The sequence below is a fragment of the Hippopotamus amphibius genome, chromosome X, assembly GCF_030028045.1.
Source record: "Hippopotamus amphibius kiboko isolate mHipAmp2 chromosome X, mHipAmp2.hap2, whole genome shotgun sequence".
Taxonomy (NCBI): Eukaryota; Metazoa; Chordata; class Mammalia; order Artiodactyla; family Hippopotamidae; genus Hippopotamus; species Hippopotamus amphibius.
In genome coordinates, this window is record NC_080203.1 from 107332566 (window position 1) to 107349138 (window position 16573).

General features: G+C 33.9%; 1 protein-coding gene across 5 annotated transcripts in view; it reads left to right on the forward strand.

Moving 5' to 3' along the window:
• The first annotated feature begins 7891 nt into the window (after positions 1–7891).
• The window catches only part of DMD (dystrophin), a 1940210-nt gene continuing 1931528 nt past the window's right edge, over positions 7892–16573 (forward strand). For all 5 annotated transcript variants that reach the window (XM_057717394.1, XM_057717395.1, XM_057717398.1 and 2 more), the window contains exon 1: positions 7892–8099. In XM_057717394.1, the coding sequence (XP_057573377.1) occupies positions 8069–8099 (31 nt within the window). In that variant the 5' untranslated portion in view covers positions 7892–8068. The remainder of the gene's footprint in view (positions 8100–16573) is intronic.

The following is a 16573-nucleotide window of genomic DNA, read 5'->3' on the forward strand; positions in this document are numbered from 1 at the left end:
CTAATATAGTATAAGAGATGCAACCATGAAATCTTGGTACTGATCCTCAGCTCACTGGCATCAGTGTGTTTAATTTCTTTGTACTCATAATAACTTTCTTTTATTCAGAAATATTAAGACACCCTCATTAATTCCTACACATTTACCTCCTAAAATGATTGAGAATCAATATATGAGTTGAGCATGCATTATTTTTACAACACAGATAAATTAGTTTTACATGTATTTAGTAAGTAAATGTCCTCTGTCTTGACTCTATAGAAAGCATTGCTGTGTAGTACCAATTTCTAAAATCAAATCATTTTGCAAGTGTCATAGAGTTCATTGTCTATGGAAACATCACTTAAGATATGCTTGGAGTTTCGCAAGTTGTAGCTTTTTTTTTGTCCAGTGGAAAAAACTCTGAATATTTAAAAATGAATCCTCAAGTCTCCAGATATCCATTTACTATTTTAATGGGAATTGAAATAATGTCAAGTCGGTATAAATTGCACACACTCAGAGAAATAATCTCAGATATCAACATAGGTTGAATGGGGAATCTGGACTTCCACCCTACCCAGTAGTAACAAGGGAGCAGCCCTCTTCCCATCTTCTACCAAAGCATTGCCAGGAAAGTATAGCTAAAACTGAAGGTTTAAATAAGATCCAGAGTCTGACAACATAATACCCTAAATGTCCAGGCTTCCATTTAAAATCATTCATCAAACCAAGGAAAAAAAAATTTCAACTTAAATGAAAAAAGACAATCAACAGTCACCTACACTGAAATGACATGTGATAGAATTATCTGCCAAGGATATTAAAGCAGCCATTATAAAAAAAAATGGTTCAATAAGCAATTACAAACTTGCTTGCAACAAACAAAAATAGAAAGTCTCAGCAAGAAAAAGAAGACATAGAACAAAATGAAATTTTAGAACTGAAAAATACAGTAATCAAAATAAAACTCATGATGGTCTCAATAGCAGATTGGAGGGGGCAGAGGGCAAAATCTGTGCACAGGAAGATAGAACAATAGAAATTACTCAGTCTGAACAAGAAAGAAAATAGACTGACAAAAAATGAACAGATCCTCTCTGACCTTGTGGGATTATAATAAAAGATCTATGATGCATGTCATCAGAATCCTGAAAGGAGAGAAAAAAAGAAAGTATTGTTGAACAAGTGCTTGAAGAAATAATGGCTTAAAAATAACCTAATTTGGCAAAAGGCAAAACCCTCCAGATTCAAGAAGCTGAGAAACCCAAAGAGATAATCTCAAAGAGATCCGTGCCTGCACCCATCATAGTCAAACTTCTGAAAACTAATGATAAAAGAAAAAAACGAAAGAAAAAAACTTTTAAAGCAGTGAAAGAGAAAGGACACTTTATAGGCAAAAAAAGAAAAAAACCAAATGACAGAATTTCTTATGAGAAGCCATAGAAGCCGAAAGGAAATGGTATGACATCTGTCATGTGATTAAAGAAAAGAACTGTCAGTGTCCGGAAAATAGAAGAGGAGGCAATACTTACAAACACATTTTATGAGGCAAGAAGTAATCTGATTCCAAAATCAGACAAACATGGTACAAAAAAAAAAAAGCTACAGACCAATATCCTTCATAGATATAGAGACAAAAATTCTTAACAAAATTTGGTAAATCATATTAACTAGCTAAAAAGGAATAATAAGATGATCTTATCAATTGATGCAGGGTGGCCAGGGGGGTGGAGGGGAAGGTTAGACAAAATTCAACACCCATTCATGATTTAAAAAAAAAAAAACTCTCAGAAAACTAGGAATAGAGAACTTCAACCTGATGAAGAACATCTACAAAAGTTCTATAGCCAACATCATAATAATGGTGAAAGATTTTAATGCCTTTTTCCTAATAGCAGGATCAAGGCAAAGATATTTGCCTTCAGCCCTGCTACTCTTTATAGTATTGGAAGTTCTAGCCAGCACAAGAATGTAAGAAAAGTAAGTAAAAGCATAAAAACTAGGATGGAAGAGTTAAAATTGTCCCTATTTGCTGATGTTATGATGGGCTATGTAAAACATCCCAGGGATTCTACAGAATTACTTGTAGACATAATTAGTTCAGCAAGATCTCAGGATACAAGATCAGCATACAAAAATCAATTGTATTTCTATACACAAGAAGTGAGCTACTGTAAATCAAAATTTAAAATGTAATATCACAAATTTTGATTTTTTTTAAATGCATGCTGATATGACAGCTGTCACAATACAATCTAACAAAATTGTTTCAAATGCAGTTAAAGACAGCTAAGTGCTACTAGAGGCATCTTACGGAAAAAAAACAAGTGAACCTTTTGGCCAACCCAATATAACATTTCAACCAATATAGATCATTTTGGAGAATGGAAATGGCCCAGAAATGATTATTCCCAAATCAATAAATTTATGAACTTTATATAAAAATCTTGGTTCTCATGCCTGTTTCTTCCTAGCTTATTTATCCTTCGAAGCTCTGTGACTAATGTCATAGTGCTTAAAATTATGTTAAATAATTGTACAATATAAGTGGGGAAAATGACTCAGACACCTCCCAATTAATATAAAATGCTGCTATTAAGTTTTTCAATTTCTTAAAAATACACTGCCTATTTACTTTTAAGTTTACCCTCATCAGTTCTTTCTAAGTAATAGTCCGTCCATTTTATGACATAGGAATTACTGGTTAGTATTAGAATATAAGCACGGACCAGTCTTTGTTTTACAACATGTGCCTTAAAACTGTAGGTGAAAGAAAGTAATTTTAAAACATGCAAATGTAAGCCTTCAATGTAATAAAAATATACTTTGAATTTTTTCTTTTTCTCAATTTTTGATTTATATGTTGTGTTAATTTCTGCTGTACAGCAAAGTGATTCAGCTGTATATATATATATGTATATATACACACACACGTATATGTTCTTTTTTGTACATTCTTTTCCATTATGGTTTTTTATGGGATATTGAATATAGTTTTCTCTGCTATACAGTAGGACCTTGTTGTCTACCCATTTTATATATAAAAGCTTACATCTGCTCACCCTAACCTCCTACTCCATCCCTCCCCCAACACCCTCCCCCTTGGCAACCACCAGTCTGTTCTCTATGTCCATGATTCTGTTTCATATATAGGTTCATTTGTGTCATATTTTAGATTCCTCATATAAGTGATATCATATGGTATTTATCTTTCTAACTTACTTAGTATGATAATCTCTAGTTGCATCCATGTTGCTGCAAATAGCATATTTCATTCTTTTTTATGGCTGAGTAGTATTCCATTGTATATATGCACCACATCTTCTTCATCCATTCATCTGTTGATGGACATTTAGGGTGTTTCCAAGTCTTGGCTACTGTGAATAGTGCTGCTATGACATTGGGGTGCATGTATCTTTTTGGATTATAGTTTTGTCTGGATGTATGCCCAGGAGTGGGTGCTTTGCACTTTTGAAAGAGTAAAGTTCTGTATTTTAATGTGTTTTTTTTCAAAACGGTAGTTTGGGAACTTCTTTTCCCTTTCTCTGTGTAGTCATATGCATAACAGATAGTGATACTATTATACACATATGAAAGGACAATATGATCACAATACAAAGCACTATTGGAAAGCACAGTATGGCAAAATAAAGATGACCTAAATAGTGGAAGTATATACTGTGTTAATGGATTAGACGACTCAACATGGTAAGAATGTCAGTTCTCCAAATTGATCTGCTTAATGCAATCCCTATGGAAATCCAGAAAGATATTTTGTTGTCTGATATGTAGACCTATTTGTCTAAAATTTTTACGTTAAGACACAGGACCTAGAATGTGTAAAATAATTTTGAGAAAGAATAATGTAGTGGTAGGAATCTCTCTACCTAATGCTTAGGCATATTTTATAGCTACAGTAATTAAGGCAGTATGGTATCGGCAGAGGGATAGACACATAAATCAGTAGGACAGAGTTGAAATCCCAGAAATAGATCCACACAAATGTGCCCAGCTGGTTTTTGACAAAGGTAGAAAAGTTATTCAATGGTAAGATAGTCTTTCCACAAATGGCACTGAGGCAATTGGAAATCTATAAGCCAAAAAGAAAAAAAAAAAAAAAAAAAAAAAGGAAAAGAAAACCTTACATCATATACAAAAATGAACTCAAAATTAATTCTAGGGAATTCCTTAGGGGCCAGTGGTTAGGATTCTGCACTTCCCCGGCCGTGGGCCCAGGTTAACCCCTGGTCAGGGAAGTAAGATCGTGCAAGCCACGTAGCATGGCCAAAAATAAATAAATAAATAAATAAATAAATAAATAAATAAATAAATAAATAAATAAATAAATTTTTAAAAAATAAAATTAATTCTAGATTAATACCTAAATATAAAATGATTTAAAAAATAGAAGAAAATAGGAGAAAATCTTCATGAGTTAAGGCTTGGTGAAGAGTTCTTGGGCCTGACACCGAAAGCACCATACAAGATAAAGTTCAACTTATTGAACTTTATAAAAATTTAAAACTTTTGCTTTAGAATTACACTATTAAGAAAATGAAAAGACGAGCTACAGACTGGGAGAATATACTTACAAACCACATATCTAACAAAGGACTTATATCTGGACTATATAAAAAACGCTAAAAACTCAGCAGTTAAAAACAAAGTGTCCAGTTGGAAAATGACCAAAAGATATGGATAGACATTTCACTGAAAAGTATATTCAGATGGCAAATAAGAACAAGGAAAAAAATGTTGAATGTTATTAATCATTCAGGCAATTCAAATTAAGACTGCCATGATATATCTCTACTTGCATAAAACAGAAATTAATACATATATATTATATTGTATATTATATATATATGTATGTGTGTATGTGTGTGTGTGTGTGTATATATATATATATATATAAAATTGACAACATCAGATGCCTTGGAAGATACGGAAAAACTAGATCACTCACATTGCTGGCAGATATGTAAAATGGTACAAACCCTCAGGAAAACATTTTGGCAGTTTCTTTTAAAAACTAAATATGTATTTACCATATGATCCAGCAACTTTACTCCTGGGCATTAATCCAGATAAATGAAAAAAATATACATGATTGTTTTGCAACTTTCTTCGTAGTAACCAAAAACTGGAAATAACCAAAATGCCCTACAGTAAATGAATGCCTAAACAGACTATAGTGTATCCATGAGATGGAATACTACTCAGCAATAAAAGTAAACAGGTTATTGATGCAGAAAGCAACTTGAATGGATCTCTAGGACACTATGCTAAGTGATAAAAAACTAATCCCAGAAGGCCACATACTGAAGGATTGCCTTCATCTAACATTCTTGAAATGACAAAAGTATAGTGATGGAGAACAAATTAGTGGGTGCCAGGCTGGTGGAAGAGGGCGTTTGGTGTGACTGTAAAGGAAGGTTTTTGTGGTGATAGAACAGCTCTGCATTGTGATTGAGTTTGAAGTTACGCAAGTCTACACCCATGATAAAAGGACAGAAATAGATATAGTATATAGATGTCAATTTCCTGGGTTTGCTATTGTGTTATAGTTATCTTAAATGTAACTGCTGGGGGAAAATGCGTGTATCGTTTATGGAACCCCTCTATACTATCTTCAAAACTTTTTGTGAATCCATCATTATTTCCAAATAAAAAGTTAAAATAAGTTTTTGAAAAATCCTGCTCTGCCAATTATTAACAATGGGAATTTGAGAAGGTTCTTGGCCAGTCATTTTTATAATGATGCCCCTAAAACCTGTCCAGTGTAGTTATTCTGGGGACTAAATTAGAGATGTAAGTGACCACAGGAAAGTAGTGACAAGGTCTGAGCTAGTGTTCACTATGTTTGGGCCAAATTTTATTTTTTGTTCCTTTCACTTTTTCCAGTTATCTTAAGCTTATCTCCCCACCTAGATTATAAAAACCTTAAGAGAACTGTAAGTATTCTATGTTAATGTAGAATTTATTACGGGTGCCCAGCGAATTCTGATTATTGACTAAGGCTCAAAGACAATTAAGATGTACTGAAGGGCATTCAGATCCATCGATATTTGGTCCTTTAGATATTGCTTTAGATATTAATCAAGATAAGTTTTTGGTCTATTTGGAGCCATGGTTATTTTTGGAAACATCCACTTCGGGGTTCTTCAAAATAGGCCACGCATTAGATTACCTGTAAAACGCAGAGTACTGAGTCCTACTCCCAAAGTTTCTCATTTTTCAGGTTTCATGTGTACTCCCATTTCGAAAATGTTCCTACGTGATGCTGACGCTGCTGCTTCAGAGACTACACTTTACAAATCACTGATAAACTGTATGTGTGCCTTGGCTAACACGTGGGTTTATATCTACAGGGAACTCATGGTACAAGGTGTAAAGGAAATTATACTCTGAGCAATATTGTTCTGTATTGCATAGGACACTGATGCTAACATGCAGATTTGGATCCATGTCACTCCTAAAACATTTTTCTTATTATGTTTTATAAAATTGTTGGTTAGACGCATATTTAGACAAGCACACTAAGGAGACGAGGTGACCTATAGAGAACATTTTAAATCTGTTTTGGATGATAGTAATTTAAATATAATTACCCAAAATTAAAATTAGGGCTTGTGTTTTGTGTTTTATTTCCTATAGATTTTGTTGGGGGGAATGGCACTATTATGATGATACTTCAAAATGTAAAATGTATAATTCACTATTAAAGTAAACATCATCATCTGACTCCCATGTCAGGTTTTTTTCCCTATTTTTATCTACAATTTATTTCTGTGCCAAGCAATTGAATGCTTGACATAGAAAAATGAGCCTGTCACTTTAACAAATGGTACTATAAAAACACTCAAACAAATAATTTTAGCAGAGATTATTGTAATTGCAAAAGGAATATCTTTCAAAAATGTGTTACCAGTATTTCCTATAAATGTTGGGCTTACCTGTTGGATTAAAAATAAAAATAAGAAAGGAGACGAAGCCTTCTCTTGGCAAAGAAGAGTTTACAAACATGCTGAACAGCATGTTACAACTGTGTTCATTTTATACTGAAAACTTTTGAGAACCATTATGTAATTGATCATTAACTCAGTGTCTAAGAGGATGGTGTTTTAATAATTCTCACCAAATAAACCGAAGGAAGTAATTTGTTAGTGAAAAAGTTTTATTATAAACTACCACAGAAATTTAATATTTTAGGAGGATTTCTTGGTTCCATCTAAAAGTGCTCTTTATTTTAGCAGAAACCTTGTCCCATGAGACTATACACATTCTGCCTTCAGAGCTCAGCTGCTTCATTTTGCTTTTGCTTCTCTTATACAGACTTTTGGCATCATCAATACATGACTTTTGATTGGATCCCCAGGGTAGAAATTAAGTTCGGTAGACAGTGGATATATAACGAATGCATAGATTATTCTGGGCATTTCTTTTTGTTCAGTGGAGTGAAATTTTTAGTGTTGTTGAAAAGGTTAAAAAAGGCATTTAAATTTGAAAGCTATTCTAGATCAGGATTTTCTGCTCTTTTATTTTAGAAATGTGCATAGACATTTCAGAAAGTCTTGTTACGGTTGTGTACTGAAAAGTTTTTCTGTTTAGAAGGCTTTGAGAAAAAGTACTATGTCCACCGTGCTATTCTGGTTTGGATATTAATGAGAACACAGTTGAACACTATTTGAATTCACAGGACTTGCCATGCTGGAAGCACAACCTTATATGTAGTGGCCATGGGCAGTCCTATTATGGGAAACCAACTTGAGAGAAAAGGCGGGTCTCTTGCTTCTGCGCAGGTCCTGGAATTCGAAATATCCAGGGGCCTCTACAGAATCCTGGCATCAGTTACTATGTTGACTCACTCAGTGTTGGGATCACTCACTTTCCCCTTACAGGACTCAGATCTTGGAGGCAATTAGCTTCAGAGAAAACAAATAGGAAAACCTGAAGTCTTATTTTTTAAAGTCTGCTGAAGTTGATTGGTTTCTCATCATTCCTAAACCTACTGAAGCAATAAAGTTGGGAGAAATTTTACCAGGATTTTTATCGCTGCCTTGATAGATACCTTTCTTTTTTCCAAATGCTTTGGTGGGAAGAAGTAGAGGACTGTTGTAAGTACAAAGTAACTAAAAATATTTTTTACCATGGCATAACTTTTAGTTTGTGACAAGCTCACTGATTAGGCAGATTAATTTAAACTTATTATAGTAGATTGTAAATAAGCATAAATATTATATATACTGTACACATATGTGCAGGTGTACATGTTTCTCATTGGGAAAACTTTTCAAAAGAAATAAGGTAGAGTTTAAATTTTTTCTTTTGCAAGTATAATCAAACACATCTTTCTCATTTAAGAGACTACTAGAGTAATAGAATATGCTTATCTGGCTTGGAGTATTTGTAACAAACCATTTAAATTGCTGTGAAATAGTTTGTGTATCTGAGTTATTCTCATGATTATTTGATATTTCTGTAGTTAGTTACGGTTACATGTGGGGTAGTGACCTGACACATATTCTCAATGAACTAATTGCTCTATGGGAATGACATGTGGACGCCTCAAGGTTAGAAAAATTTTATCCGGCATGTCGTGGGGGAAAAATAAAGAATGAAATGAATTGTGATGGATAAGTGGAGGTTGAGAAAAGTATTGATAAATATTTAAAAGTTCCTTTCTCATATTGCACTTAATATTTTGAATGTTCTTTTCTGTAGCGTATCATGAAAATTATTTCACATAATGAGATGATCTGTGCTGGCAAATGACCAGGTACTTTTATTGAGAAAACAACAGAAAAACATAAGGGGCTTCTAATCATGTTTTGCAGTGAAGTCACTGTGTTGTTTCATGTCTATGATGACCTAGCTTTTCAGTAAAACTTTTTAGTTTGGCTTTTTATATAAACTATACCTATTTTGTTCATTTTAAGAAAGTCAGGGTGACTGATGAAAATTGTAAAAATTGACTGTGGCACAAAAGGAAAAATAATATATAAAAATAGTATAGGAGGAGTGCAGTGTGTCCCAAAGAGATGGATGAAGGAGATTATCTTTTTTTTTCCCTGCCTTTGACTTGTGGATTATAGTCATTTTGAAATAGATATGAGAGCAATGCCTATAACTAAGAATGAAAAAAGTAAATATCTCTAAATAAGTAACTATTCAAAACTTCTGGAAAAGTCACAACAGAAGTTTTGCCTCTGAGAAAAAATTGTGGAAAAAAATAACATTGTGCATTTATTGATTCGCAGAAGACACTACCAGATTTTTGTAGTAAAATATTTTTATATAATTTCCTTATTTTATAAATTTCTTTGGTGAGTATCAGAATTGCTTTCTGATTGAAAAACCATCCCATTTACTAATAGAACAAAAATATAATAGCATATGTTTGTTCTTTGCAATACACTCATATTAAGCACTTGATCAATCAATATAGCTACAAAATTAAAATCATAAACCAGTGTATAGAGCAATTTAGGAGGAATAGCAGAGATTTAATTTTGGAATGAAGCAAGGCAAACATACTGTCTGCTTTGTCATAGATATTCAAATAACTTTTTAAATTCTTAATCGGAATTTGAAGAAAGCTAACCTTTTTGGACAAGCCCTGTAGGACTTTATTATAATACATTTTGAAATGATCAGGTAATACTTAGGCTACATGATAATCAGTTTGTTAAGAGAAAAGGAAGATATTCACGAGGTAATGTTATACGTTAAATTTTATTAGTTGACAACATAATACTATTTGAGTGTATTGACATTTGAATCCAAATTTTTAAATTGCCTTAGTTTGAAAAACTTAAAAGAGTACAGTTGGTTCGGTTTTAACCAAAATAGTTACCAATTAATAGAGAACATGACTGTAATAACATAAGTATTGTTTACTTTTAGAATTACTTAAATACTGCATTGCAAAGAATCATTCAAATAATTGATTGCAAATTATACATTTCGTTAGAATTTTTTAAATGATGCAAATTATCTTGAGGCCTAATAAAATCATCTTTTAGAATTCCATTTGCAGAGTCTTTTAAGAGCATCTTAACTATGAAAAAGAGATTGCTGATGAAAATAGATAATATACTTGTTAATTTAATAGAAGCTTTCTGTGTCTCTTACTTGGCATAGCAGTATGGAAAATACAGTAGACAATATCATATAGTAGTTACTCTAAACTTAAAAAAAAATACTCCAAAGTGTTCTGTGCAAATTTATGTTATTTAAGGAAGAGAGGTGTTGGTTGACACTACTCTAGCTAGACAGCACTGAAATATAAATTCATAATTTGGAGAGAGATATTAATACAGCTTCCTCTTTAGTCCTAAAGTATTCATTTGAAATCTTTGTAGTCCAAGTCGTTTGCTGCATGTGAAACAAATTGTCAAGTTCTTAACCACTTGTGTGGTTTAATAAAAGAGATTAAAATCTTTGTTCTCTGGAAAAGTCAGGGTTTTTTTTTTTAATTCTATTTTATTATCTTTCATCATGGCTTTATCACAAAACTAAAACAAAGTGATTTCCCAAACTTTCCTTCCCCTTCCACCTTCTGCTGTAATATTTCCCTAACTTATTAAAAATGATTTATCATGCTTTTCATTAAACCATTCTTTGTTGCACTGCAGATACAAGAAACACGATATTTTGGTGTGACTGTGTATTTTTATATAAACACATGTACACATTTAAATCACAGAGTACTAAGTTACCTAAGAGTTGAAAGTTAATTGCAAATTAACTTTTCTTTGAAGATAATTTTCTTTTTTTGAACCTTTTTTTGAAGTATAATTTATAATGCTGTGTCAGCTTCAGGTATACAGCAGTGACTCAGATATATATATAAAATCCAAATTTTCTGTTTGTTTTATTTTCTACTTTAAATACACATCATTTTAAAAGACATTGACAAATAAGAGTAATGACAAAACATAACAAGCTGTGAAGGAAGAAGTAGACCTAGGTTTTGTGGGGGCTGAGGTTGAACACTTGAAGGAAGGGGTCTCTTTTAGGAAAAGTAATACAAAATTACAAATACACAATGAGGTAGGACTTCCGAGGAGCCAATATAAGTGAAGGGCTTCAAGACTTAAGCTTTAAAAGTTTCATGGGAAATCACCTCTGTATGAAGAGATTTGTTGTGGTTGAATCTTCTCCCACTTACATTTTAAAATAAAATTGATGCTAGTTATATTTCTTTAAAGCATATAATATTTCTCAAAGACAAGCTTTTATTTAATGCAGATTAGAGTTAAAAGAATTTATAATGGTTGGAATTTGACATTTCTGCCTTTCATTCTGAAAAGATACATTGATTAAAGCGATGTCAAACTCAGTTAATGGAGGCGGTGCAGTTATTTCAGATATACAGTGTATGTAATTTGAAGACAAGCCAAATCACAATGAGAAGGAATAAGGATGACCTTGGTTTATTTTTATACAATACATTCAGGTTGTGATTGGATTCAGAGGGAGGCAACAGTTTTCTTTCTCACAAAGTCCTGCTGTAGTCCTAGGAGATTTGCGTTCTGTTATCAAGGAAGTTGGTTCATATTGGAACATTTTGTTGGGAAGGTCATGGGCTGCAGTATAGGAAATGAGAAGACTTTTTAAAATTAAATGCAACCAAGTACCATAGCATAATTTCATGAAAATATTTTTCTTTGGGGAGTACGGTCCATGCAGCAGACTGATCTTCAAAACTCAAACAAGCAAACAAATAAACACCTTGTGGTCTTCACCTTTTTCCTCATTTAAAAGCATCTATTCATTAAACTTCCTTGAAGTTTCACACTCTGCAGTATTGATAGAGTGATATTCATAGTGTATTTGGAGTTCTGAAGTTTAATTTTAATACAGATATGAAAGTTAGGTTGGCAGCGCTATAGTATAGTTTATTATTTTGCCAGTTTGGAAGGGGTTTGTCTACTTCTGTCACGTGTAGAATTGTCCTTAACACCTTTATATTTGTAAAATGTCAAGCTCCCTCTAGTTAATATTGCAAGTGAAAATGTCTTTCAGAGATTCTGATATCCTCTCTTGAAGGGGAGAGTAACCCTGCTTTTTGGGAATCACTCATATGCAAACACTAGTTTGAAAATTAGCAGCTAAGGTGATTTGGTTTGCTTTTTTCTGAAACTTAAGAGTATCAAGAGCTTGTTTTCCCATATATTATAGCATATTAGAATTCTGCAAGTGCCTTTTTAAACCAGATGGCTCCTCCAGAGATTCTGAAACGTTTTAAATCCAAGGGACATGGCCTTTTTCTTTCCCCATTCAAGATTACTGCCCTGAGTATGGCCAGAAAACCACAAAACAACAAACCTTGGGTCCAGTGTTTTAAGGGAGTCTTAAATGTCTCAGCCACAGTTCTGACAAGCAGCAGGCAGATGAGGATGCAGAAAAGGAATGGCCCTGCTCATTCATGCTTAAAAGAGTCCTAGTCTTGTGACCACACGACCTCCCCCACATACCCATTGACAAAAGCGAAGGGCAGTATTCCTTCTCCCAGAGCTAGAGTCTTCCACTTAGGCTACCGTTTTAAGGAAAAATCTCCATCCAGCTCTGTGCTGGGTCTTTATGCTCTGATATTCACTTAGAAGACCTCAGAATTTCAATCGGTGAAAGAAGACGCAGAGCAACTTTCTGGGGCCCTACAGTCCCTAGAGAGGTACAATATATTTAATGATACTAAGCCCGGAGAAAACAACTGTTCCTAGCAATCCGGATTGAGTTTGGAAATCAATTTCTTCCCAGTCTCCTTATTATCTTTTACCTTCTGCCTCAGTGCCTCACTTTTGCTCTGTCATTATTCACCCCATTCTTCACTAATGGAAGGTGGGGAGAGTCGACAATTATCCTTTAACTGGAAAGGAACTGTCATTTTGATGCTATGCTGGTGAAATATTGATGCTGTTGATGTTTTCAGTGTGCATAAATGAATCTTCCAGAACTGTTAATTCAGTATTTTGATTCCATATAATTTTAAGCAAATGATTTTCCATACATTTTAAATGTTGGAAAAATGATTTTCTGTACATCGGTTTTGAAAGCTGAAATATATCTAAGGCTAGTTTAAAATATTTAGTCTTATTATGTTACTGTTCAAGTAAAACAATCTGAGGAAGCACTTTGTTTTTCTTTATTTCATTTTATTATTTATTTCTTAGTAGAAAATTGGGTTGTTTTAATGAATAGGAGGAATATTAAAGTGAATGCTTTAATGCTTATTCATGTAAGAAAGTCAGAATGTAGGTAGCTGAGTGGGTTTTCAGCAGGGTTAATAGAATTTCAAAGAAACTTTTAAAAAATGTTTGAATTGTCAAGCTCTTAGTTTAGATTTAATAAATACTCAGCCCATTCGTAGGCATTACAACAGTGAGGGATTTATATATGCCAAAATAACATACAGGCTTTTGCCAGTTTATCTTCCACTTTTAGATGTACTTTATCTCCAACCTTATGAAATAATTGATGTTTAAAAAAGACCAGTATTAATTAAGCACATAGCGTTATAATGTCTCATTATGCCCAATTATGGGCAAATAAAAGGGGTTACCCTTTCAGGTTTTAACCCTCGTTTTGGCTTTTGCTTTGTTTTGTTTTAAATTGCTCTCCCTCCTCCCACTCTGCTTTTGGCTAAGACTGTCATGGAATCAGGACTATAAAAGGGCATAAACATCAGTGACTTTTTGCTCATTCTTGGCACCCATCTTTATTTGCACACAGCTTGTCTGCTCCTTTATCAGATTACAGCAGCAATAGTACCTTAGCCTGAGCTAAGTGCTGACTTAAAGGGCACAGGAGTCAGCACACTGTTACAAGTGCAGATTTTAGCTTCGGAAACTATGTGAGGTCAAACTAAGGGAATAAGAAAGGAGAAAAATCAGAGTCAGAACTGCTGAAGTATTTTCATCAAAGGCAAGTTAAGTAATTCCTTTTTATATTAATGGTCACAAGGGCAGTATTAGAAATAGATTGCTGACTAAGCAGACAGAATGTTATCAGAATAGTTGAGGAACGGATAAAATTATGTATGAGAGTGGTGAATCCCAGTGGCTCTGATGTATTGGAAAATAACTAGGAAGGAAGAGGGAAAATTAGACGCTAAAGAGTGTAACAAGATACAAGCAGTGTTGGCATGTAGGTGGTTAACTGAAAGAGCTTACTGGAAGCTCAGACAGCTGGGGAATCCTGATTTAGTAGAGCCTGAAGGGCAGGTCAGGAGCCATGTGAACAGCTGCTGAAGAGCTAGAGGATTCCTCTGGATTAGGTGTACATACCCCACCTCTAATGGGCGATGTCAGAGAGCATCAAGTGTTATCACAGAGTTTACTTCACTCAACCCTATGGACTTTGCAGTGTTTTACTCTAAATGTCTGCAAATAGATTGGCTCTCTACATAAATCCAGAAATAAAAGTATCAAAGGAAGTGACTTCGCAAAGTTTGTGTTGTATGGGTTTCGGTAGTCGCGGGAGGAAAGGAATACGGGGATATATGTATAAATACAGGTGATTCACTTTGTTGTACAGCAAAAACTGGCACAACAGTGTAAAGCAATTATATTCCAATAAAGAGCTTAAAAAAATAAAGAAGGAACAATTTGTTATTCATTCATTTAGTCCCATAACTAGTGTATATTGAGTGTCTACTTGTGCTAGGTATTGTGCCTTGCTCTGGAGGTAATGTTCTAAATAAGTTAACTCAATGAGATTAGAACTTAGAAGAGAATATATACATACACACACACACACATATACATATATATACACACACACACATACATACACTATTTAAATTGCGTTTGGGATAAGGGCTACAGTGTAAAGCATACATTGTTAGAAGAATGTATGATAGTGAGATGTAGACCAGTATTAGAAATTGGGGGAAGGATTCCTAAGAAAATGACATTCAAAGTATGACAAAGAAGAATGGGGTTGGGCGACAGTTGTCCAACGGAAAAAGAGGGAAAATGTGACATTCAGAGGGAATAACATATGTGAAGGTGTAAGTTGGTATGAAGAAAGAACTAAAAGGTCAGTTTTCCTCAAGTGTCATAAGTGAGGCACAGTTTGGAACAAGCATGCAGCTGAAACACTAGGCTGGTTTCCAATCATTCAAAGCCTTAGAGCTCATGAGAATGATTGTTTTCTGTATAGTAAGATCCAGGGATATGACCATGTTTGTGGGTTTGTTTTTTGTTTAAGAATATTACTCTGTTTTGTGAAAAAGAGATTAGGATATGTTAAGAGTAGATGAAGAGCTATCAGTCTGAAGCTATCAATCTGGTAGCTTCTCCAGGGGCAAAAGAAGGTGGTGTTGACTAGAATGGTGACAGTGGAGTTGAAAGAAGTGGATTGATTTAAGATTTACTTAGGAGATAGGGTCAGTAGGAATTAGTATTGAATTGGATGTGGCACCCTCCATGGCATGTAGAATTGGATGGATAATGCTGCCATTTACAAGGAGAAGACTTGAAGGGAACTGGAATAATGGGAAGGATTGGAGATCTAGAATAAGTTTGTTATGGAGAGCATGAGTTTGGATCTGGGGATGTGAAGCCTACAAATGAAGTCATTATTGGGGACTTAACATGTGAGCGGTAGAGAGTGGATGAGACTAGCTAGAAAGATCATATAGAGGGTGAAGAGAAGGAGGTCAGGAATTCAATAAGGGAGGCAAGAACACTTCAGAACATCATAGAAGAGGCATCTAGAAAGAATGATGAAATCCTAAGGAAAATAGTATTTCTGTAAAGTGGAGTGTCTCTTTCCATCTCCAGTTTAATGACTTTGTGAATGAGGAACTCGCAGCACCAGGTGTCTTGGTTTCCACAATCTCTACCATCTATTTACCCTTAATTGCCTCTCCCGCATCTGTATTTCTATATCACCAAAATGTTGCCTTAGTAGAAAAGTTCAATAAATATTCAAATTGTACAATGTATTCAGCTTTTTCCTGTACTCTGCGCTTCCTAAAAATACCTTCTTCGGAAACCCCATTTCAACTGACTACTGTATAATGAAATGAGCCTTCAGTGTAAAACATTTATCATAGTCTGAATTTCAATTGCTCAGTCAGAGTTGTTAAGCAATATGAAAAATCATCCTTTAGAGAGTACAGAATTGGATAGATATGACAAGGTAAGTTTGCACTTTATTTAATGCTATTTTAGTTAATATAGATGTTTATTGGAGAAATGTCTAGAATTTCTTGAGAACCATTAGTAAAATTGATTATTCTTAAATCTGGGAGAATGGTAAAAATACTTAGAAAACATTGACAATTCAGTTTAAATAAAGCTAGAATTGTACTGAAGAGAAAGAAGGTTCTTGAGTAATTGAAATTTAGTCATGGATGAGTGTAGTGTACTTACCAGTTAGCTTTTGGGGAAGTAAGACTAGATAGAATATTAATATAATATTGAGCAGGTTTTTTTCTATTAGGTTTTTACTTGCTTGTAAATAAGCATAGTTGAACACCTGCAATATTCTCTCTGCCTTTTATGAAATTACAACTCTGTAAGTCATTAAAAACATAGACACACACACACACATAAATACCACTACCATGATATGTCAG